The 25,932-nt window shown below is 40.4% G+C and overlaps 1 protein-coding gene across 1 annotated transcript in view; it reads left to right on the forward strand.

Annotated features, from left to right (window-relative positions):
- The window catches only part of ROS1 (ROS proto-oncogene 1, receptor tyrosine kinase), a 90,794-nt gene that overhangs the window by 41,968 nt on the left and 22,894 nt on the right, over nucleotides 1-25,932 (forward strand). Inside the window, exons 23-38 of the mRNA XM_029911077.1 lie at nucleotides 685-748; nucleotides 1,763-1,965; nucleotides 2,733-2,944; nucleotides 3,504-3,793; nucleotides 4,821-4,997; nucleotides 6,479-6,696; nucleotides 7,787-7,931; nucleotides 11,181-11,413; nucleotides 14,198-14,374; nucleotides 15,349-15,523; nucleotides 16,038-16,155; nucleotides 20,382-20,569; nucleotides 21,476-21,568; nucleotides 22,138-22,273; nucleotides 22,813-22,975; nucleotides 23,914-23,978. Coding sequence (XP_029766937.1) covers nucleotides 685-748; nucleotides 1,763-1,965; nucleotides 2,733-2,944; nucleotides 3,504-3,793; nucleotides 4,821-4,997; nucleotides 6,479-6,696; nucleotides 7,787-7,931; nucleotides 11,181-11,413; nucleotides 14,198-14,374; nucleotides 15,349-15,523; nucleotides 16,038-16,155; nucleotides 20,382-20,569; nucleotides 21,476-21,568; nucleotides 22,138-22,273; nucleotides 22,813-22,975; nucleotides 23,914-23,978 — 2,657 coding nt within the window. The remainder of the gene's footprint in view (nucleotides 1-684; nucleotides 749-1,762; nucleotides 1,966-2,732; nucleotides 2,945-3,503; nucleotides 3,794-4,820; nucleotides 4,998-6,478; nucleotides 6,697-7,786; nucleotides 7,932-11,180; nucleotides 11,414-14,197; nucleotides 14,375-15,348; nucleotides 15,524-16,037; nucleotides 16,156-20,381; nucleotides 20,570-21,475; nucleotides 21,569-22,137; nucleotides 22,274-22,812; nucleotides 22,976-23,913; nucleotides 23,979-25,932) is intronic.

The raw sequence follows: 25,932 nt of genomic DNA on the forward strand, positions 1-25,932 counted from the left end.
CCCTCCTGAGTTACCTGGGGTGATGGTGATGTCTGGTGACGTCAACACTACTGAGTTGTAGCTCTGAATCCTGGGCTGGCTGAGGGTCAAAGACCCAACAGAACTTAGTTCCACAGATCAAAGACAGCCCCCACCACTGAAGAAGCGTGAGGATTCAGATGATGTCTGGTACCAGCTGGCCTCTGATGACTCATGTTTAAATGTAGCATGGCATTGTAGTTTTCATTATGAGTTGAGAACTGAGACGCCCATAATGCATGATTTGGTAATGCATTAAATTCAAAACACAAAGGGCCAGGCGAGCTGTGCTGCATCCTAGTCCAAGGATGAAGCAGCTGGGCCTGCTGGAGAATTACAACATGAAGCAGCAGGAGAAGTGCTTCCAGACCTCTTATCTGAAATGAGAAAAGCCTGTCTCCTTTGCTTGGGGACCTAGAAGTGGTTGGTAGACACAAGATGAACTATCATTGCCCAGACCACCTTTGGAAGCCCCCCTTCACTCCAGTCCCTGATCCAGCAAAGCACTTAAACGCATGTTTAAATTTAAACATGTGAGTTTAAACATGTGAGCAGTCAGTGGAACTACTCATGTTCTTATTGTTAAGCACATGCTTAAGTGCTTTCTGAACTGGGGCCTTAGTGGACATTGCTACTGAATATTTCTCCTGTTCCATTTATCTCCAGGTGCAAGCCTTCACATCGGCAGGTCCAGGACCGCTATCTAATATAGCAGAAGCTAACTCATCAGGTATCAATATTCAGCTACCATCTCTTGCAATCCAAATATTAATGCATGGTGGACTCAATAGTACAGGTGTTTGGTAATGAGATATGGAGCCTTTTACTACTAGGATGATGGTTCAAATATAGCTCAGATTGGCAGTAGCCATGGATGATTTGTGCAAACAGCCACAAATTTATATTCTCTGTATGAAGACAAATGTCACATACTGAGCCCTAGCCACTTCCCATGGTAACAAACTAGGACAATTATTTGAACTTTTCATTGGGCTGTTGTAAAAAATCCATAGCTGCAAACAAGACACTTAGCTAGTTTAATAGCACATGTGTAGTGTGGGGCATTAGAACCCATGACCTGCATCAAAAATCCTAAATCTCTACCCTTTGAGCGAACAGAGATTATCCATTAGCTGTTGCTAGTATCAAGGTTTACACTTTGTACGCAGTCCACTAAAGGATGACATAATCACAAACAACGAGCAGCTATGACGCTTCATCCGGTAAAAGGCAGTATAATATACCCATCAGCCAGCACATTATACTGTGTTGAAACTAATACAAATGTTACCTTGAATGGCACCTTTGTGTACTTGCAGCTCTCAGCTGTAAAAGTTCCTGTGTAGATATTGTTATTCATTTAGTCCCAGTTCCCCTTCTGGTTGAAATTATGCAAGCAACAATTGTGTTAAACTCCAGAGTGGTTAGGACAGTTCTCACATTTTCGCTGGGCACTGTGAATTGGGATGCTTTTCTGAGAACTGTACTAGCTGAATCACATTCTAGGCTATCTCCTGAAGTTGTCTAGGAAATTATTGTAGAACATGGTTCTTAGGGTGTGGGGAAGGCCGTGATGCGAAACCATCCTAAAAATATGCTTACATATTTGTGGCTAGTGCAGTTTCAAACACAGTTTGTGCAGGGCCCTTGTTAATTTTTGTTTAGTACCTGACTTTATCATGATGAATGAACATTATTGTCAGAGAGTTTGGTATCAGTTGTTCTGTTTCATTTCCCCCTCCAGATTTTTTTCCAGTTCCAGCTCTCATAACTATTTCTGCCAACAAGATGGTCTTTACTGACGTAGACAGAAATCAGACCATCCAGAGTCTTTCAGCAAAAGGAGATATAAAGGGTGTCTGTTACACTGCTAATGACGAGACAATGTATTATAGCCAGGAAGATTCCCTTTTTCTTCTGAATATACAGAATAATTCCAGGCTTCAGGTATTCTATTGTGTATTTCCTTGTTTGAAAGGAGCATGTAAAATATGCATATTGTTGCGGTTATTTTGGAACCCGCTATGTAATGAATTAGAGCCCAATTATATTATAAAAACTGAAAAGAGAAGCCTGACAAACAAATCACTTTTAATGGGGAAAACAGCATTAGAAACATGGCCCATTCTGCTTTAATTATTGCCAGCTTGTATGAGATGCTTAGTGTAATTTGTAGACAACTGGGTTATTTGATTTCTAGTAATATGATAAAAATCCTCATCCGGTCTGGAAAAATCAATTTTATCTGCAGTTGTTAGAGCTGGTTGAAAAGTTTTTATGTGGAAAGTTTTCCTATAGAAAATATGGCTTTGTTGAAACTGAAAGTTTTTGCTGGAAAATGTCAAAGCTGATTGAAAAAAAAAATAATTTTCCAACAAGAGATGTCCTGATGATAATTTTCATTTTGTATCAACATTTTGAAATAAAACAATTTTTCATTTCAACATAAAATGGCTATTTTATTTTATTTTATTTTATTTTATTTTTTGATTTAAGAAAACCCAAACAACATGTTATGTTGAAATGTTGATTTGAAATGACAACTTTTGCTTCTGTCAAAAAAGTCAAAATTTCTCATTTGATGATTTTTTGGTATTTTGACTTTTTGTTATGAAAGGAAACAGAAACTATTTTCTAAATGTCCACATTTCCTGGGGGATTAAAAATTCTACTTTCTGAACTGATGTACTAACTGTTTTCTTATTTCCCTTAAGCTTTTCAAACATGGATTTCTCCGCAATGTCACAGCTATTGCAATTGACTGGATTGCAAGACACCTCTTTGTTGCCTTGAAAACATCACAGAAAGGAACTCAAATATTTATTATGGATCTTGAACTCAAGGCAAAATCCCTTAAAACATTGAACGTACAGTCAAGTAACAAATACTTGACTATATCATCTCTCTCAACATATCCTTTCTTGAGGTATGGTATGAAATGACTGATAACTTTTGTTTTCAATTTAATTGAGATACAGCAATTTAAATAAATTAATAGTTTTTTAAAGCCAGAAGGGAACATTATGATCATCTAGTGTGACCTCCTGCATAACACAGGCCATAGGAATTACTGGGTGAAACTCTGTCTCCACAACTTCTGGTTGAGCTAAAGTATATCGTTTAGAAAGACATCCATTCTTGATTTAAAGACTTCAAGTGTTGGCTCTACTGACATGAAACTCCATTTATAGTGAAGCAAAATGGAAGTCGGTAGCTAAATTAAAATTTTCTGCAATCTGCACATTGTAATTCTGGCCATAGAGGACCTCTGTTTAAAGATGTTCTGTTTAAAAGCAAACAAAACAAACCCAAAAACAAATAGACAAACAACAAAAAAAACCTGAGACCACTCTGAGGGAATTCCATTGTATTTACCCTACAATAACTTTAATGATTCTATGGCTGTATTAATTCATTAGACTGTATTTAAGGTAGGTTGCCTGGAGCAAGATTTTCTATTGTAAATGATACATTTTGTTTGATAGTCGTCTGTACTGGATGGAAGCCTTTGATTCGGGCTGCTGGATATTTTATTATGATATCGTGAATAATACCAGGCACCGCATTTTGGGACACACACCTTTAGAACATCAGACAAGAAGAAGCTACTGCAGTTGCAATGTGACAGAAACAGACCTCGGAAGAGCAATGACTATAGATATCTCTGACTCCAAGAAATCCCATATTTTCTTTATCAAAGGAAGGGATGAAATCTGGGCCTCAGATTTAGATGGATGCCACTGCTGGAGAGTTATCAATGTTCCTAGTCTTCAAGGTGAGATCTCTCTGATGCGTTTTTTAATTCTCAGTCTGTTCCCTACTGTTCTGTCAAAGAATTTACTTTTCAGCAAAAATAATGCAATACTCATCATGGATTTTCTCCACAACATTAACCACTTTGAAGTGAAGACAGAAAAAAGAAGTCTACGTCTGAATATTTAGTTATGCTTGCCATTGTAACAGAGCAGGGGAAAGAACAGTGTGGGATATTTGCAGGAATTATTGTTTCCCATTAAATCATCAGTCAGATAGACAGAGTATTGCATCAACTCCTGCTGCTTGTCAGTGGACGCCACTGTATCTACCACATTGTCACATAACGTAGAGAGGGTTTAATATTGTTGACAGAATTTGTGTGCCTCCTTCCCGCAACCAAAAAGATATGCCAGAGGGTAATACCGGCCTCAGTGTCTCCCTTCTCACCATCAGGGGAATGGCTTGAATGTGGTGACGGTGTTCCATGCACAAAAAGTCTTATAGGATGACTCATACCCTGATAACTCCTATAATGGTAATCCAGGCTCAGTTTTCAGCCTGGTCCTAGACACTGTAGCCAAAGAGACTTGGCTAAAAATGTCCTATTACAAAAGGGTCTATGGGATGTATAGTGTTCCTGCTGCACAGAGCGGTTGCTGGTTTTTAACATCTCATCTTGGAAGTGAGGGATCATCTCCTCCTTAAGAGAGGGATTCCATTCAAGGTGAATGATGAGCCACAATTTTGTGTTCTATAATTACTGGTGTTTATCATCATTGAATTACACTTCCTGTAATTAATCTTAACCATAATAATTGGATAAGAAGAGAAGGCATCAAATCTACAGTTTGTTAAAGAGAGAAATGTTTCACTTTTAGGAGACATGTCAGAAAATGTCAGAAGTCTCCTCCTAAAAAAAGCTTTCCAAAGACTCAGATGCAAGTTAAATGCTCAACTCATTTTGACTTTCAGTGGGACTGGGTATCTAACTGCACTTTTGCCTTTATTTTTATTCTGAAACATAACTCTGTAATATTTTTCTACAGACATGACCATTGGTAGTTTGACTGTCGACAGACAGTTTATATACTGGAGTGTTGTAACAAAAGACTATACGACAATTTATCAAGCAAATAAAGAAAGCAAACCCCTCTTCTTTCAGGAAAGAGCACATGAACAGGTGCAAATCTTAGCCTACAGCACAGCCATGCAGCCCTACCCAGGTAGCAGGTTTTTAAAATTTTAACATGTCTTTTTAAAATAATTTATTTGGATTGTAAATTATTCTAAAAGTGTTTATCTAAAATTTACCACCTGACTGCAGATGGATTTCAGAGGAAAATGATTTAGATACATAGGACAGTGCAATAGATTGAAATACAATGCCAGTTTTAGAAGGTAGAATGAAAGCTAAGAACTGGACGGATGTTGCATCGTGTCAGAGTGCATCATAATAATAGATGCTGCATACATTCCATGAGCATGGGATGTGAGTAGTGGAGAATACCTCTTTAAAAGAATTTGGAATCTGCAGGTCGTACGAAAAGAGGTGATTTACAATGGAACCACAGGAAACCTGTAAGTGTGGCATCCTGAAGACAGTGTGATGACTCAAAGTAGAATTGTGAGAGTTAATTAGAGAGCATGAACACTACTAGTGAGCAGAGGGATGAAAAAAGTTAGTGTGAGAAAACATCACCGCAAATGAAAATTAGACTTTGCCCTGCAGCTCTTCTTCTGCTATGACAGGCAAATTCAGTCTGATCTAGCTATAGTGCACTCGTCACCATAGTAACTAAGGGCCAGATGTTCAAAGGTATTTAGGTGTCTGTTGGAATTATTATTTATGCAGGGTATTGCCATGACACTAATTTAACCATAAATTCCTTTATTAAATCCAAAGGCTACAATTGCTCTAAACGTGCCTAAAAAGCTAAATAATAAGTAATTTACTACATCCAAGCAGTAACAAAACATTTATAAGCATTTGATCAAGATACTTACAAAAGGGCTGACCCAGGGTGCTTAGACCCATATTGGTTGGCTCCAGCTTGGTCAGGCAGGTATTAGCAATGAACGCTTGAAAGGGTTTACTTTTTTTATACCTTTTAACAAACAAGTGAAGTCATTGCCAGTTATTGGACTTTAGCTAAGGCCAGATGAAGGAGTTTCTTATGTAGCCAATTATTTACTGTACCTGGTACCCAGTTAATTGTGTTATTTCTATTACTTCAGCTCAAACCTTAAATAAGATAACACAGGTATTTTGAAGGCTCACTACAACTTTAACACAACAATTCTTCTTTCTCAGGATCATATTCTCTTTGGTCAAATGCTGTGGGCCTGTTGCTCATGCTAATATCCCAACTCAATTTCATACCATAGTTCACCCAAATCTAATGTGGGCCTATATTCCTACAGCGCCTAACGATGCACCTAAATACCTTTAAAAATCTGTCCTTGAGTAACTTACAAGAAAATAAACAAATCCTTCTCTTTGAAAAAAATTATTTTTACTGGCTGCAAAAAATGAACCCAAACTATTAAATTCAGACTTTTTTCTTTATCTGTTTATGAAACCAGTGAAAAGATAGTATTTGCTAGTTATACTTTCTGTTGCTAAAGGCAGTAGGATCACATATATAATCTGGAGTGTCCCTACAGCTGTTATACTTCAGAATGTTTTCTCTCCCATCCCTTCTAGATAAAGGATGCCTGACTCTAGCTTCAAATACTGAGAAACCTACTATTCTTAATATTACAAACACCAGTTTTACAGTAAGCTTACCGCCTGTCAAAACACAACTTCTGTGCACTGGCATAACCCGCCCTACTTCAACATACCTGGTGTACTATGGAAAAGTTACTAATGATGGCAGGAGCTCAGCCCGCTGTTTGTCTGGCCTACATTGTACAGTAATGGTAAGACTATTTTGGAGCAAAAACTTGCATGGCATCATTTATGAAAAGGTGATTCCATGACACTTCTAAGTATTTGATATTCCATTATGAAATCTTGTTTCCACAGACAGACACTACTACGTATTAATTTCCCACTCCATAAAACCATGCCACCTTCTCTGTATAACTCTTCTTGCCATAAATGGTAGCTTCCCTGGCTTTCTGTAACATAATTTCACACAAGAGGACTCTCTGACATTCAACTTTCTTAACATTTCCTTGCTAAAGCTCATTTGAAGGGACCCTTCAGTTTCTACTGCTCAAAAGCAGATTGTGGATGTAATTAATCTATTTAAATAACCATTGAGACCAGTTTGATTTGGTATCTTAGTGTCCTTTTGCTCTCTCTCTCTCTCTCTCTCTCTCTTTTTTTTTTTTGCAGTTGCTATTTCTAATCCCCCTGACAGTTGCTGAACAATATGGTTTTGTAGCTGTAATTATTGCACTTAGCTCTTGGGCCAGTGTCTGCTGAAATCATGAGAAGATTTCCATTTATTTCAGTGGAGGCTGGATAAGATCCCTAGCTCACATCTTTATAATACCATGAAAATGACAAAACATTTTCTGGGATGGAAGAAGTTCATTATCTGTGCATAAAACGATACAGTTTGATGATTCCTTGGTACTTTACATGAAAGGAGTTGCGGGTCTCAGTCACAAAAACATCATTACACTTGGCACTAATTAACTGAAATCCTTGTTGGCAATCTCAGTAGAGAGACCAAGGATTAAAATGGCACAAAACCAGACATACCCTAGTTCATTCCTAGAAGTGACCCACCAAAATCAGGATTAAAGACATTGCTCAGTTGCAGGACCGTGACATGTGTTGTGCCTGATCTGTTAGAGATGTTAACATTCTAATGTCGTCAATCTGGCATCTTTCATGATCCTTAAATTTACTTTTAGGAAAAAGTACTGCAATGTTTTGATTTTTGTCCTATGTAATTAAATCATATGTTCCCATTTCATTGCCAGATGCTTGTTCGGACATACAGTGCTTTATTTTCTAAAAGTATTTATTGTCTGTGATTCCGCCTCTTAATTACAGGAACTTCAGGAAAATACAGCACTTATTGAAGGCCTACAGCCATTTTCAAGTTATGTGATACAAGCAGCTGTGAAAAACTATTATTCAGATTCTTCTGAGCAGCCACATTTGGGGAAAGAGACCATTGGCACAACTCTTTATGGAGGTGAGTTTTAGGCTCTACTCTGACTTTTGGGCCTAATTCTAGTCTCACTTAGGCAAATGTAACTCTATTGACTTCAGTTAGAGTTATTTCTGAATTACATCAATGTAAGCGAGAGCAGAATAAGGCTTTTAGCTTTAATTATGTATCATCTGCTAGAGAGTTTGGAAGTGCCTGCTCATCATTTAATCTACTCAGACCTGTGCAAAAGGCTGGAGGTCTAACAGTATAAATAGGGTTTCTGATTTTCAGTTTTAACCAATAAACAGCGATAAAACACACCGATATAACGATAAAAAAACAAAATCGGTGTTTATCCAATAGACACCAGAAAAACACCGGAAATGGTTACGTGGCTCTAAGGGCTTGTCTACATAAAGCAGTACTGTGAGCTAAGGGGATGTAATTTCCAAAGTGCATGAACGTGGTGCACATTAATTGGTCTGTGTAGACTCTGCTGGTAAGCATTAAAGATTCTTTTGAGTGCTTTAACGTAGTGCTGTTTTAAACTGTATACTACGTGAAAGCACACTACAGAACATTACAAAGGGATTACTTATTTTGCTATGTACTACTGTAATGAGTAATGCATATAATTACTCATTGTGGTATATACAAAGAGAAAGTCCTCAAAACCCCGATTTGTGGACATTTACATAAAACTAAAAAATTGCTAAAACAAAAAAACCTTGAAAAATAGGGTGACCTGATAGCAAGTGTGAAAAATCAGGATGGGGGTGGGGGGTAATAGGTCCCTATATAAGAAAAAGCCCTGAATATCGGGACTGTCCCTATAAAATTGGGACATCTGGTCACCCTATTGAAAAATGAAATTAATAACTCCTGAAAAACTGAAGCCCTAAATATAAACCTGTGAAATATCTGAGTCCATAGGGAGTGATTCATTAATGCTCTGGCTTGTTGACTTCCTGAGAAGGCATAAAGCAATAGCTAAACAACTGCAGTGATTCTTTTTGACTGAGGCAGCATTTCAAAATAATTTCATGTGTGTGCAATATGAAGTCTTTTTTCCCCCAGGAATCTAACTTCCACACTGCTGTCAGAATGTGTGTGTTTCCTGACTTTTTGTTCCTAGTTTTCTGCATGTGATTAACAGTTTTATTAAAGCTTGGAATTAAATCAGCTGCTGTCAAAGCTTCTTCGTGTTCCTAGCATATTTAACAACACGTCAGAACTTTGTGGATCCTCTCTGTCTTCCCATTGTTTCTATGTCAAAATGAGTGAAGCTTGAATCAATCTTTACATCCCTGCAAATACAGAAGAGGGGGAGAATCAAAGGAAATAGAGCTAGGAAAAATAAATGCTTTGGTCTTGCCACTGAGTGTCACTCTTACTCCACACATTTCTTAGCAGGAAATCTGTTTTCCTTATCAACACAACCCATGCAAATTTCACTTGAATAATCTATGATCTTGTAGCCAAAACATTAGTGTACTTTAGGGAAAAATACATATAAAAATTAAGTAAACCGCAGAAGTAAATGATGATTTACAAAGCACATCATCCTTATTCTGATGTGTATGGGACTCTACCTTGTTATAAACCTAATACTGACATTTACCTGTCTAGTTCTCCGTTTATAAAATTATTTTCCTGCTGAACCAGTATGGAGATGCCATATATCAGTTCAAAGCTTATCTGTAAATGTCAAAAGAGGATTTTGTTTTTCAAAATGGTCATCTAGTAACCAGCTGACATGGATAGGAAAGGAAGTGGAGGAGAAATCTATAAGCATGGCTGTAATAAACTTATTTAAAAATATTATTGAATATTCACAGAAAAATACGTACAACGATCACACAGCTCTAGTTACAATTCTGTGTGCATCCTTATTAATATTAAAACGCCCCCATTCTATTATTTGAAATGGCTTGGAATGGATTCCATAGTGTGAAGGTATTGTTGGGAGAAATGGAATGTAATCAAAATAAGCAATATAGAAAACTCAGTATGGAAAACTTCCTAAGAGTTTGATCTATTGGATTATGAAACCATTTCTCAAGAGAAATGGTGAAAGCTTCATTGTTTGATAAACTTAAAACTGGGCAGAACAAAGCACTGAAAAATGTATTGTAGGAAACAATACTAGATGGACAAGAACTTGGTTAGCCTAACAATATTTTCCATTTCTAACTGTTGTGATTCCATGACTTATGAGCTGATATTTTATTTGTGTTTCTTTTACAAATTAGCTAATAGTTCATTTGAACAAAATGCAAGAATATGATGGTTTTCACTACAGAAAATATCAGTGCAGTGCATCTGCTCGGTTTAAAATCTCATTGTAGGATGACTGATACATTATTAAATATTTCTCCTTATATAAGGTTGGCTGTGCTTCTCTTGGCAGATCATGAACAGAGTATCATTTCATATGTTCTTAGGATATGTGCCAAAGGCCAACTCAAGATCATAAGAGGCAACACTCTTGTACTGCTAAGAAAAATCTGTAGTGCTTCAAAGCATCTGACTTTTTTTTTTTTTTTTTTTAAGAGAGAGAGAGAGATTAACACGAGATGTACAGAAACTGTAACTTCTTTGATGTGGAACCTCTCAAACACAGAAATCCCTAAAACCAGGCTTTCTAGATCTTGCTATCCTTTGCATGAATCCTCAATTTAACTTTCTAGCTTTTAGATCAAGCAAAGCAAAATTAAATCAGCATTTGACTTCTGGGGTAAATATGCACACTTTATAAAATTAAAGCTATTGAACTGTCTTTCTTCAAACTTGACTTACTCCTTATATTTCAAGAAGATCAACATAACAAGCCTACCTTTCACGTTTCTACCTTCAGACATTGTTGAATTATCAGTGTGCAAAATTTCTGATTCAGTATATGGGCATTTTTTTCCCTAATGCATGCCTAGAGTAAATGCATATCTGACATCCCAGGTAGGAGTTTAGCAAAGAGCATGAGTTCTAGGGCACCACTGCCAGGCTGGCAAAGAAGAACAGCTGTAAGTATACCTGCTAGGACCGTGGGATAGCCAAAGACATATTAAGCACCTCAAAATATTTTTGAATCAGTGCACAGTTTTTGATGTACAAGAATGTGGATTTTATGTGTATGATTTGTAGGGGTACAGTGTAACTATTAAAAATGGATCATATGTCACATGCTTTTGTGTCTATTTAAAGCCCTTTATACTGATACTTTCTTCTTGATTTCTCTGAAAATAACCTTTGTCCCCCAGATCTACAAGATTTTTGTTTTGCTCTTTGTTTCAGTACCAGAGGCGGTTAACCTCACTGAGATACTGGTTCTGTCTGATGACACCATCAATATATCTTGGAGTGAGCCTTCACAGCCAAATGGACCCATAGACTCCCTCCGCTATCAAATTACTGTCAACTTTTTACTCCCAATTCCTGCAGCTCCTTTGAGAAAAAATGAATTTCCAAATGGATCACTTGCCTGGTCTATTAACAGCCTCAATGGTGGAACAAATAACGTATTCAAGGTATAATTATAAGTGACTTTATCATATTTCCAGGCTTCTTGAGTAGACATACTCTAAAAACTGAGCTCTGAGGCCTTTCTGTTTTGTGTGGACACTTAAGACCCCATGCATATGTGTAATGCTTGGCTGTGATATCTTTAGCTGGTAGTTCTCTTCTTGGCACTGTCATGCAGCATGCTATGAGTTGATCAGATGGCTGCCAACCTTCCCCCCGTAAGGTAGAGTTTTTCAGTCCTATTGTATATGCAACAGTGTGGGTTCCAATGGGATAAATGGAGCTATATAAATGTAAAAAGTTAGTGGGTCAAATCTTGAAGTCCCACTGCAAAACTTCCATCCTGATCCATTGAGGTCAATGGGAGACTTTCTATTAACTCCACTGGTAGTAGGATCAGGTCTTGGCCTATTATTAGTATTATTGTTAGTATTATTAAAATATTTTTATTTAATGAAAAATGGAAAAGTCCTAGTTCTCCCAAAAAGCTGTTTGGTCCAGATCTACCAAGATATTTACCAAGAACTCCAGGCTTAGATGCCTATGTCTGGCATTTAGGGTCCACTGAGATCCAGAAAACTTCTGCCTAACGCTGTAGGTGCTAAACTCACTTGATGCCTAAATTGTCAGGGTAAAATTACAGTTGGTGCCTGAGTTCCTGCCCCTGGCATGCACTCTGCTGCCTCACACTATTACTGAAAAATTACTTCCTTTCTCATTTTTACCTGTGACGGGGTCAGGCCAGATGGCTACAGGAGAGTGATCCTATTGGGATCCAGGAAGTGGGTGGGCGGAAGCCCGCCCACTACTAAAGGAACTCCCCCCAGCCTAAGGGGAGTATCCACTCTAGGCATTTGGAAGCCTGTTTCCCGCCTAAGCCCCAGGACGATCCAGGATTGGGAGAAAGATAAGTGAAGGATAAGTGTGTGGGGCCTGATTTGGTAGGCATGCTCAGAGGTTGCCTGCAGGGCTGGATCCCTTTCAAAATCTGGTCGGTGGTGGTACTCGCAGCTTTTAGCTCCTGGACAAAGCACTCACCTGGGAGATGGGAGACCTGAGTTCAATTCCCACCTCTGCCTGAGGGGGGAAAAAAGGATTTGAACAGGGGTCTCCCACACATCTCAGGCAAGTGCTCTAACAGCTGAGCTACGAGATATCCTGATATAGCACTCCCTCAGTCTCACCTGTTGATGCTCTTCCACTGTGTGTAAGTAAAGTCATTGGAGCAGTGGGACTGGATCCTACGTCTCCCATATGGGTGCCCTAACCACCAGGCTACAGAATCATTCTCTCGCTTGCTCTCTGGCCCAATCGCTCTTTCATTATTGGATCCATTGTGGTACAGCTTCAACAGAGAGACTGAGGGAGCCCCACATCAGAATATTCCATAGCTCAATGGTTAGTGCACTGTCCTGAGAGGTGTGGGAGGCTTCTTTTCCCCTATCAGGCAGAAGAATGAATTAAACCTGGGTCTCGCCAGCCCAGGTGAGTGCTCCATTGACTGGGGTAAAATGTATAAGGTGGTCACTAGACCTCCCCATGCATTTTGTGTGGAGTGAAGCAGGTGTCTAACTCACTCTCACAAAAAATGACTTAGGTGCCTACACCGCCTGACTCCAGGAGAGGGCTCTTGGCTCTGGATCACTAAGCTGAGATTGGTGCCTCCCTGCAGCGTGGATTCAGGAGCCGGTCTCCGAGAAAAGGGCAGAGCTTTAGGACATGCCCCTCTCCACAGCATCTCCCACAGGCTCCCTGCTTATTATGCTGGCTTTTGAGGCTCTCATTCTAAGGTGCTTGTCTCTTCATACATATTAGCCTGCGCACCTAATTCAGGCTTTGTGGATCACGGTGGTGTTGCTATGATTTTTTTTTTAGTCACCTAAAAGTTAAGCGCTGGGAAGCTGAGCATCGCAATGCCTCAGTCCCTTTGTGGCATTCCAGGTTTTTCTGTTTTATCCATAGAACTATACTTGATTATTTCACTGAAAGTTGACAGACACTTATGAGTGGATTCCACCTTTCAGCAGTTTATAAATTTTTTAAAAAAAAAGCATACTGCAAATAAATACCTGGAGGAACAATACACCAATTCTGGTATTTCTTTAGTATTAGCAAGGGCAGGTTAACAAGAGTCTTAAAAATGCATGCAGTGCATTGGCTGTTTGGTGGACTTTAGGAGAAAAACTTCTCTCAAATTAGGATGTGCCCCGGAGAGAGAGGTGCAGGGAATGGTCCTTAACATCTAGTTGGTAAAAATGCTGCAATTCTTTGTGGGTCATTGAATTCCACTGAAGTGGTGACGCTATCCATGACACTGTCCAGGCAGGCTGCAGACAAAGGAAGGATACCTATATGGACAGAATAGGTGATATTTTAATTGGTGATTTTAAACCTAGAGAGAAGGACTCGGTGGGTGTCAAAACGCTACCCAAAGGTTTGCGGAAATGCTTATGTCACACAAGGAACGAATATGAGGGGAGCAGTTCTGTGGGAAAGATGAAACTGGGGAGCTGAGAAGAGTCTGTTGGATGGGGCTGGCGGCCAAGAGGAGTTCTGTCTCAGGGTCCCCATAGCTTTAGTGGGAAGGCCCAGAATGTTTGGGTTCAGGCCGTACATAGTCTTAATCTTCCCCTGAGTATCAACTTTGTTTAAAGCAGTTAAGTAATGTTCCAAGGTACTTGAATGACTAAAGGAAGCATTCACATTGCCATGACAACAACCACAAAACCACATCCAATGCAGTTTTCAGAGTGGCTTGAGACTGTATGTTTCATTGTTTCTCCTGTTAGGTTCTTGCTTTTCATCCAGAGAAGAACTGGTTTTCTGAGAGTGCCCCTGTGTTTGCAGCAACGTTTGAGACTCCGCCTGTCCCAGTTCATATAATTGCCAGAAACACCAGTTGTCAGTTAGAATGGAGGTCTCCTTTGCATGGCAACATAACCAGCTTCTGGTTTGAATTGCAGAAGGTAAAAAATACACTTTTCTTTTCAGGTTAAAGGCCAGATGTTGTCCAGCCTTGTAGAGGGTGGGGAGCTAGGGAAGGATGCAAGGAGTCCTACTGGGTAATTCGGGCACTATAATGTCCCTGCCAGTAGTAGTACTCCACCAAGGGGCAAGGTGAAGGCAGCACTGGCCAGGAACAAGGGAGAACTGCCCCTGCAGCAGGCGTTCTCCAGGAGTTCCAAACGATTTTTGGCTGAGTCATCCAGAACCTCTCGGGGAAGGAATAGCCCCGATACACACTCTCCAGTGTGTGCTCTGGTTAGAAAGAAATAGGTGGGCTCCAATTTTTTTAAATGTTGAAATAATTTTTTAAAAAACAGTCTATGAATTTTATTTTCATCTCCTACATGGGGCAGGCCTAGAAAGAAACTGCTGGGGAAACAAATCAGTCCTGCAGCATGCGCTATGAAGTAAATGCTACAATGGTAGCAATATACATGGCAAGTTCAGGTTTAACGACTGAACCACGGTAGTCAGAAAATGCCAGAAGCGCTACTAGACTGCATGAATGTCTTAATAGCGCTGATCATAATCGCGATGGCTTCACTTAGGATCAGCCTGGCAAGCAAACTCACAGCGAGCCAAAGGTACAGGCCAAACACAGGTGTGGAAGGGGAAGGCTGCTTATGGTCTCTCCTGCTCTTGCACACCTATGCAGGTGCCACCCACTCTGTTGTCCCGTGTGATTTCCAGGCCTTGTAGATCTCCGAAGAATAACATCAAATTTCTAGGTGGCCTTGGTCTGTCAGAAGAGGGTTTGTAGTTCATGCTCCCCCAGTCTCAATAGCCTCTCAATACTCGTGTTTGTATACACACTTCTTTAAGGGCCCATACCAAGGCCACTGAAGTCAATAGAAAGACTGTTGATTGCAATGGACTTTGGATCAGGCCCTCAGAGAGTGAGACTATTGACTCAGATGATATTTTATTTTTCTAGTGGCAAACAAAAAACGGCTGGTTTTGTCCTGCACACATCACCTGTACGGCAGGTCCCATGTATAAATGTCATCTCACGGGAGTTCGTCCTGACACCAACTACTTTGTGCGAGCAGCAGTTATTTACGTAACCGGAGCAAAAAGCACCTCACCTCCAGGAAGCTTTAAAACTAGGGGTAAGCCCTTAAAATCATGTAATCCTAGATTACTTGCACCCTCAAAATAGTGTTAAACATTTTCAGGGTGCTTTGCCACATAATATTCATCTTATAAGAATCACTGATTTCTCTCTGTGTGAACTCCCCCCCGCCCCCCAAAAAAGGTACAAAATAAATATCTGCCAAAAATAAAATTGGAGCACTCTTTCAAAGGTGGGAGATGGGGAAGGAGAGAGTGGAATTGAAATGAAATACTTTAATGTTATAAGAACTCGTGAATCCAGGCAGAAGTCTGAATGTGTGTGAATGAACCTTGTGAAGTTTCCCATCATGAATAAAAGTCCAAAGGTTCCTTTTCCATGAGTAGCCTTTTAGACGAGAGTCTCCAGTTCCTTCACATGACTCAACACCCAGGTGCATGTCGAAGTTTTGCTCTAGCCCTGGCTCTTGTCACTTTTTTCTCAGAATATGAAATGTGTGTATTAATATACTATGTTTTCAGAATTCTACATTTTCTCACTTTGCACAATAGCTGGAGTTCCAAGTAAACCAGGAATCCCCCAAATAGCAGAGGAGAATACAAATTCTGTACAGTGGGAAAAAGCTGAAGACAATGGAAGCAATCTTACCTACCACATTTTAGAAAGCAGGTAAGTGAATTGCAGAGCACGCTCCTGCTAGCAAATGATAGATGGTTCATTTGTGTATGGGTATTCAGCAGAATGTTTTATAGTAACTAAGTAGGAAATAGGTTCAGATTAAATACTAATGAGCTTACATTTTGGCCCATATCCCAAATTGAACTCAAGCCATTTTAGAAATTTCTAAATGTTTGATATCCTTTGTTTTGAAATTGTATTTACATGCTCTTGCACATCTTGTTTTCAGGCAAGACAGGAAGGAAGATCATCAATATGATTTATGGCTGAAGGGGGGAATTCGGGCTTTCAGCTTATTCCTCATCTGTGCTTACTAATAGAAGAGGTAGGCTGAGGAGTTGATGAGGAGATTCAGGGACCTCACAAGCACACTGGCCTAAATTTTCCAAAGTGACTAGAAATGTTAGGTACCTTGATTTTTTGGGTACTCAACTTGACACAGTTTAAAGGGATCTGATTTTCAGAGTGCTGGTGCTCAGTTCATTATGGAAATCATCCCCCTCTGAGGTGTCTCAGGCTTCCAAAAATTGAAATGTCCCAAAACACTCAAAATCAATTTTGAAAATTTAGGCCAGAGACCCAAGGAGCTTTTAGTCTTCCTTGTGGCTAAGTCTTCCTTATGTATCTGAAGGCAATATTGAAATAATAGAATCATAGAAGTGTAGGACTGGAAGGGACCTCGAGAGGTCATCTAGTCCAGTCTCCTGCATTCAAGGCAGGACTAAGTGATAACTAGACATTTCCTGACAGGTGTTTGTCTAACCTGCTCTTAAAAACCTCCAATGACAGAGATTCCACAGCCTACCTAGGTAATTTGTTTCAGTGCTTAACTACCCTGACAGTTAGGAAGTTTTTCCTAATGTCCAACCTAAGCCTCCCTTGCTGCAATTTAAGCCCATTGCTTACGTACTTGAAAACTGTTATCATGTCCCCTCTCTGTTTTCTCTTCTTCAGACTAAACAAATCCAGTTTTTGCAATCTTCCCTCACAGGTCATGTTTTCTAGATCTTTAATAATTTTTGTTGCTCTCCTCTGGACTTTCTCCAGTTTGTCCACATCTTTCCTGAAATGTGGCACCCAGAACTGGACACAATACTCCAGCTGAGGTCTTATCAGTGCAGAGTGGAAGGATTACTTCTCATGTCTTGCTTGCAACACTTCTGCTAATATCCCAGAATGATGTTTGCTTTTTTTGCAACAGTCTTACACTGTTAACTTATATTAACTTGTGATCCACTATGCCCCCAGCTTCCTTTCCATAGTACTCCTTCCTAGGCAGTCATTTCCCATTTTGTATGTGTGCAATTGATTGTTCCTTCCTAAGTGGAATACTTTGTATTTGTCTTTATTCAATTTCATCCTGTTTACTTCAGACAGTTTCTCCAGATCATTTTGAATTTTAATCCTATCCTCCAAAGCACTTGCAACCCCTCCCAGCTTAATATCATCTGCAAACTTTATAAGTATACTCTCTATGCCATTATCTAAATCATTGATGAAGATATTAAACAGAACCGGATCCAGGACCCCACTTGGTATGCCCTTCAAGTTTGACTGTGAACCACTAACAACTACTCTCTGGGAATGGTTTTCCAACCAATTATGCACCCGCCTTATAGTAGCTCCATCTAGATTGTATTTCTGTAGTTTGTTTATGAGAAGGTCACGTAAGACAGTGTCAAAAGCCTTACTAAAGTCAAGATATACCTCATCTAATGCTCAAATCCCATCCACAAGGTTTGTTACCCTGTAAAAGAAGGCTATTAAGTTGCTTTGACATGATTTGTTCTTGACAAATCCATGTTGACTGTTACTTATCACCATATTATCTCTTAGGTGTTTGCAAATTGATTGCTTGATTATTTGCTCCATTATCTTTCCAGGTAATGAAGTTAAGCTGACTGGTCTGTAATTCCCCAGGTTGTCCTTATTCTCCTTTTTATAGATGGGCACTAAATTTGTCCTTTTCCAGTTCTCTGGAATCTGTCCCATCTTCTATTAGTTTTCGAAGATAATCGCTAATGGCTCAGATATCTCCTCAGTCAGCTCCTTGAGGATTAAGAAATGTCTTAGGAAAGGCTATCCTCTAAGTATTTCTGACTCTGATAAACTCAGACAAAACCAGAAAGTTCTGGAAATCTCATAAGAAAACTAGTTCTAATAAGATTTCCAGGCCATTTCCCAGATGCATAGATCTGTTTGGGTAAACTGGTTAATCAGATGAAATTTTGGATGCTTTTCCAAATCAAACCTCTGAATCAATTAATGCATATTCATCACTAATTGAAGTATAGATACCTCATTATGCAGAGGAATTGTGGGGGAAATGTTAAATAGTTATCAGACAAGGGCATTAAATGTTCCAGGTTACTGGGAACTCCTTGAATTAATCCTCTTGCAAATGGTTAGCTTTAGTGAACATGTCTATACTCATAGGCATCTACACAGCAGTAGCTAAAACTTTAAAAAGTCCTGTTCTGGGATCATATGGGGTAACTGTATAGCCTAGGATATTTTTTGTAGGAAGAGTTGTCTTTGATACTTCCAATTCCTGATAAGGAATTTGGAGGGGAATCTTGTCAGGGCATTCCAGAGTCAATGTAAGTATTAAATCTCCCGAAGATGAATACATTGAATAATATCAAAGGGGGTTCTTCTGCTGGGATATTTCTATGACATTTTGTAGATTGGGGGTTAGGGAAAGAACCAAAAAATAAAACTCAGTGCATTGTTTTTCCTAAGTTAATTTAGTGCTCATGATAGTGAAAGACTGACAGCACTGCCAGAGCTTGGCATACTTCAGCTGCATAAGCTTTCACTCAGGCATACTTTCCTGGTGTTGTAAGCTTCTACCATGAGTACACGACAATACTGAACTGGATACGATAACTGAGATACGATGAGACCTGATGATTTTGATCTACTAAAGGCCAGATTGCACCTGACCCATGTGTGGGAGTCCAAGGTGAGGAAAGGCATGAGGAGCTTTATCTCATGTAAGGGTTATGCACAGTCACAAGCTTTGTATTCTCCATGATTCATCTTTGATTTTTCATCAGTTTTGTGAAATTTATTTTTCTCATGTGGTTTTGATGTAAACCCAGGAGAAAGTCAATGGTTTCAACTGAGTTTTGCAATGTGTCCAACTAAGGTTCATTTGAACCCAGTTAGGTAAGTGTGAACCCAGCTAATCAAAACCAAAGAAAATATTTGCATAATCTCCTTGAGGATAACCATTGATTTTCACAGAGCTCTGTCAGTAACATGAATAACCCAACAATGCATACATTTAGCTTCCACATGGCTTTCTGGGCTAGATGTTTTTGTTCTGTTGTTCTGCTTTCAGGGCTGCCCAGAGGCTTCAGGGGGCCTGGGGCAAAGCAATTTTGGGGGCCCCTTCCATAAAAAAAAGTTGCAATACTATAGAATACTATATTCTCGTGGGGGCCCCTGCGGGGCCTGGGGCAAATTGCCCCACTTGCCCCCCCCTCTGGGCGGCCCTGTCTGCTTTAGAGTGAGTTGTGGGGTTTGTTGGCATACAGTACAAGGCCATTTCACATGAAGTATACCTGTATCGTGTAACATGAAATGACGATTCAGACATGCCCTACAGATTTAATATATGCTCCTTCTTCAGATGGTGTATAATCTGCTCTGAATTTTTGGTGAGCGATCCAATCAAAGCCAACTTAAAAAGGAAGCAATATACCTGGCAGCCAGCAGATACTGTGGGAAACTGGCTAGCTAAAGGATTGTGTCTTCCCTGCCAATGACATGCTTTCTGTATTAGCTTGTGAAACCTGATACAGAAGGGGCACTGAACTGCTCTAGGCCCGAGAGAGCTAAAACCTCTAACAGTACAAAGAATAAATGAAGAGTTTTGCCTAAAATCAAATAACAATGTTTTGAGATCCTGGCTATGAGTGGCATATTAAAACAGCAGAAAGGATGCCCTCACCGTGTATGTCCAAAACATGCTGGCATTTCATTTTCTATGCCAGGCTAAAGAGGTGTCATCTCCTGTGTTACTGGAACGGCATGTTAATATCACTATGTTTCTGTAGCCAAACCCACATGAATGGAATGGTACTGAGTGTAGAGCATGTGCAAGAAGTGAGTCTTCATGTAGGCCATGCTGTTGAAATGATGTATGGCAGAAGCTGTAAATAACAAAAACTAGCTAATATATCTTTGTTGGTTTGCTGTGCACTTTGTAGGAAGGTCTCCTGGAACACAAGTGAAATGAAGCCTTCTTGGGAGATGGTTTACAATGGCTCTTGTACCAATATATGCACATGGAAGGCCAAGAACCTAGAAGGAATTTACCAGTTTCGAGCAGCAGCTGCAAATATGCTGGGACTGGGTGAATACAGTGGCATCAGTGACAATATAGTGTTGGTTAAAGGTATGTGCTGTACTTTTTATTCTGCTAATCAGCTAACATTGAAATGGTAGATCACCAACACAAATCATTTTTATTCAGAGTAATCCCAATGATTTATGAACAGAGACAACTATTTGTTTGAAGATGTTATAGCATCTATAGTGTAAAATGTGTAAGTGGCAATTAATAGCAGTGTTTCTGTGAAGATTCCCAGTTGGCAGTGCTAGGGCTAACTTTCTTTTCAAAGAAACACTGGGACCAAACTCTCTCTGCACTTGTTATCACTGGGTTGGATATGTTTTTCTACACTGTCTGGAGATGCTGTCGTATATCGAATGAAGTAAGGGTGGGGTTCAAAGGAGCTCAGCGTTTGCTCAATTTTGCTCCCATTGACATCAGTGAGAGTTTTCCCATTGACTTCAGAGGGAGCAGACGTAGGCATGCACTGAGGCTTTTGAAAATCCCATCCTAACTATTTAACAGTTGAACAGCTCTGCACTCTTCTTTCATTTACAACTGTCAGAGGTTAGAGGAATGGCACAGAGTGGGAGTTCTAACAGGCTCTGTCTACACTCCATCCCTTACAACGGCGTGGCTGTGCCACTGCAGCCGCACCATTGTAAGGGGCACAGTGTTGCCGCTCTTTGTAGCTGGGAGAGAGCTCTCCTGGCAACAAAATAAAACCACTCCGAACAAGGGGCAGTAGCTTCATCGACAGGAGAGCGGCTCCCACTGACAAAGCGCCGTCCAAACAAGCATTTTTCATCATTAAAACTTTTGTTGTTCAGGGGTGTATTTTTTCACACCCCTGAGTGACAAAAGTTTTAACGCCGAAAGTGCAGCTTAGACAAAGTCCCAGTTTTGATTAGCTCAGTAGTGCTCACCCACGTTGCATTGTCAGTGAACTACTCTTCTCTTTCTTAACAGATGCTACGCCTCGCCCAGAGGCAACCATTACCATAGCTGTTGTGACTGGAGTGATTGCCTTCATCTTAATTGTGATTGCACTGTTTGCTTTTGGTATGTGATCACAAAGTTTAATACATTTTGTGGGTCTGCCAGACCACAACAAAATGAAACAAATCAGAAATGTAAGAGAAGGACCAGCTGGTGTTTTAGAGCTAGATCTTGTGAGGTGCCAAGCAACCACTGGAGCATGTTTCCTGGCCTTAGCCCTTGCTGATTCCAACACTCAGCACAGTAGAAACTTGGATCTCTACTAGGTGGTGCTGTATAGCCCCCATGCAGAAGACCTGGGGCTAGAAGGGACCTGGGAATGCTCATGTTTTGGGTCACCAGAGATTACCGGTTATACTCATAGTGGTAAATTTCATTGTAATGATTTTAGTTCTCTGCAGGGAGAGCAGAGGGACACTGAGGGTGCAGTTGCGTTCTTGCATTGTAAACTCACACTGGTACGGTTAGTAATCATTTCGTCAGGTATGTCACTGATGTTCATATGTATAAACCCAAATGCGGGAAAGGAACTAGAAAAGGGTCTCTGATATAGGGGAGAAACAAATGTAATTATTCAGCTTACTTGTGTAAAAGGATGTCAAAGTGCAATCTCCTATGCTTTTCCCTTCCAGTCTGGCACAGAATATTGAAGTTCAGAAAGTCTGCGCAGCATGGGCAGATAGTGCTCGTCAGGGAAGATAAAGAATTAGATCAACTTAGGGGGCTGGCTGATGCTGTGGGATTGTCCAATGCTTGCTACGCTGTGAGGTATGTAACTGTGACATGTGTAAAAGCTACTTCCAGAGCAGAAAATTTAGCCGACCTTCGTGGGCCTGATTTTCACAGATGCCGAGCACCTAAAACTATGAGTGAAGTCAGTGGGAGCTGTGGGTGCTCCGCACTCAGAGAATCAGGCCCAGAGAAAGTGACTCAGTGCCCACAATTGGGGCAGATTTTGAAAAGAGTTCAGCTTCCATCTAGGCACCTAAATAAGGTCCAGCTTTTTAAAAGAGCGTAGGACCCAGCTGCTCCCATTGTGGCACTGTGGAATATCAGTCCATGATTGCTCAGCGTCCTCTGTGCTGTGACAGGTATAAATCTGGCTCTAGGTACACAAGAGGTGTAATTCCCTCCTCTGCAGAGGGCATGCAAAAATCCTGTGCATCACTTCAGTCTCTTGGGAACTGTGTTCGAGACAAATTGTACCAAACTTGTTTAAGGCAAAATTTTGAGAGCATTCCTCAACCACGTATTTATTTGAATGATTATTTATTTTTAAAGCTATAACAAGCCATACTGTTTTGTAGCACTCTTCCTACTCGGGCGGAGATTGAATCTTTGCCAGCCTTTCCTCGGGACAAACTGAATTTGCATAATCTGCTGGGAAGTGGAGCCTTTGGAGAGGTGTACGAAGGGACTGCAGTAGATATCACAGGAGCTGGAAATGGGGAATCCAAAGTGGCAGTGAAGGTAATTTCAGCTGTGTAGCCCCTTTAGCAACAGCATGATCTAAGGTAGGCAAACATGGCTTTGTGGTTAGGTCATAGGAATGGGAGTCAAGAAACATGGGCTCTATTTCTGTCCCTGCCACTGATTCACTCATGGAATCCTTGTGGAAAGCACTAAGGGCTGAGCTCCCCTCACAGCACTTGTTAATGTCAAGTCGTGGGCCTTTCCTTATCTGAGACAGTCAATCATGTTAAACATTTTAACTTAAATCACATATATAAATATTTAAATTCTGTATCACCCTCTTCTAGTGACTTAACTAAGACTTAGTGTGCTAGCTCAAGCAAACCTAGTGTAAATCTGTCTACCCAGGCTGGGAGGCAGGTTTCCAACTGCAGTATAGATATACCCCAGTGCCACAGGAATGTGACTTGACATAATGATCCAATCTCCCTCCTGTTTAACCGTCAGTCGAAACAAGAACTGGAGAGCAGGAACATGTAACAGCATGTACTTGAACACTGAACATGTAGCTTTACCTTTATCAAGAGCATGTTGCATTGCCGCAGAAAGGGAAAGCTGAAAACAAATGGGATCCATCTGAAAACATGGTTAATACCGTATTGCACAACTATAGGCAACTCCTTTGAGCTGGAACACAATTTTCCTAAGTGTCTTTAGCCTCAGGTGTTACTCCCCTTCCCCATACCCTGCTGTCTGTTTACTAGTCTGTCCTTACACTGTGAGCTCCTCAGAGTAGGAAGAGGGCATAGATGCCTACTTCTGTTTAGAAAGTGCCTATTACATTGTAGCCACTACTGGAAATTTAGAATAGGAAAAGTGTGTGCGTTAGAAGAGGAAAGCAGCCCATTGAATTTTTTCTTATATAGATGCTAAATGGGTTATACTGGCAGTGATCAAATTGTGCTAACTACTTGTTGTGGCCTTGTGTTGCATAGACTTTGAAGAAGGGTGCAACAGACTATGAAAAGAGTGAGTTCCTGAAGGAGGCACACTTGATGAGGTAATGTTGGATCTGCCACAAAATTTCTTTCAAGAATGATCTAAATGAAGGCTCTGGCCTTCAGGAGGGATTAGAGAATCACTTTCATCTGAATGGGGTTTGTGAGTATCTTTTGTGTCCCTTATTTTTGCTGAAGAATTAAAGCATCCCTGATGAATCATATCAAAATGAAGCTGCAAAATTTGTTTGCAGAGTAGATGGAGATTGAAAGTTTTTTGCACTAATTTCATGGATTGACTGGACCTTTGGACTGGGATGTTGCAGCCTTGCTGCTCCTCCCTCTGAGCCAATTAATATAATAATAACTATAGTAATAATTAATAATAATGGGATGATGTTTGACAGCCCCAGTTTATCAGGATAAGAATAGGCCCCAAAGTTTTAATTCCTTGTTGAAAGTTGGTTTTAATATATGCACATTCACCGGTAGAGGTTGCCACATATCCTTACCTATTCAGGGCGCAAATATATGATATATGTACATGCCCTCTGAGGCTGGGTCTACACTACAGCGGGGGTCCGACCTAAGATACGCAACTTCAGCTACGTGAATACCGTAGCTGAAGTTGCGTATTTTAGGTCGGCTTACCTGGCGGTGAGGACGCGGGAAAGTCGACCGCTGCCGCCGACTCCGCTGCCGCCTCTTGCCGAGGTGGATTTCCGGAGTCGATGGCAGAGCGATCAGGGATCGATTTTACCGCGTCTTCACTAGACGCGGTAAGTCGATCCCCGATAGACCGATTGCTACCCGCCGGATTGGCGGGTAGTGAAGACATGCCCTGAGAATGAATTTACACGAAGAGGTCAGTGTTTGAGCTGGAAATCCAGGTTCTCTGGAGTCCCCAGTGAATGTGCCATGATTTGAGGTAAAGACTTCACTTAGGAGCATAAGAATATGAATAAGGCTTAATTTTCAGAGGTGTTGAGCACTTGCAATTCTCTGACTTCAAATTTGGGCACTCACAATAAGAAGCTGGTATTGAACATTTGGAATTTAATTTCCCATACTGAAAATATAACATTATTGAATTATAATAGACAGATAGCAATTGTATTGTGTGCATACTCCCTCTTTGCTTCTGTTTCCGTAAGTTTTAAAAAAAAATCAATGTCACATTTCCTTTGCTCATTCCTTACGCACTGTCTGAACCGAGCGTGAAATGAGACGGGCTCCTATGAAAATACTTGTATGTGATTATGTAATTAAAGACAATCAAAACACAGTTTCATAAAGGAGAGGAGTTAAGGTTTTATGTGCATTTCCTGACTTTTGACTGCATCCTTTCCCTTCTTCTTTGAGTGCTGGTCCCTCTGAGTATTCAGTGTAGGTGCGCCTCTTTAGTTTGTCTTCTACTGCCCGTGGTCTGGGACAGAATCCACCTGTATTCTTTTCTTTCACTCGATGTTTTACCTGTAAATAATTGTAAATAGGTATTTCATTCTTATGTTTACATAGTTGGTTAGCTTAAATCTAGTTTAGTTAGTTAGAGTTGGGGAGGTTCCTTCCCCCACCCTGTCTCCCCTATGCCCAGGGTTCCTGGCTTCAAATCTGCCTTGCCTGCCCCTAGATCTCCTTCTGAGTGACCCTCACAATACCAGCTTCCCACTGCTTGAGGGAGTCATGCATTCTATCTAGGTGTGGGATTAGCCACTTGTCTCCCCCTGTACGAGGCAGGCTCTGGGAGTTACAGGTCTTCCAACCCTTTATAGAGCTAACCATGAGACCTAGATCGGATCCAGGGCCATCCCGTTCTCCAATTCTTCACCTGAACCGCTGAGCACTGCTCCGGTGGCACTGGCAGAACGTTCCACCAAGCCGAAAGACCAAGTGGAAGCATGACAAGGATAAGAAACACAAAAGAGCAGAGAAATCTGTTCATAGGTCCTCAAACAGGAGAGCAGCTTCACTTCTTCTCTCAGGTTTGAGCAAGACTCTGAGCCCCATATAGTGTTC

This window comes from Terrapene carolina, unplaced genomic scaffold (assembly GCF_002925995.2).
Source record: "Terrapene carolina triunguis isolate 2854851 unplaced genomic scaffold, T_m_triunguis-2.0 Scaffold85, whole genome shotgun sequence".
Lineage (NCBI taxonomy): Eukaryota > Metazoa > Chordata > Testudines > Emydidae > Terrapene > Terrapene triunguis.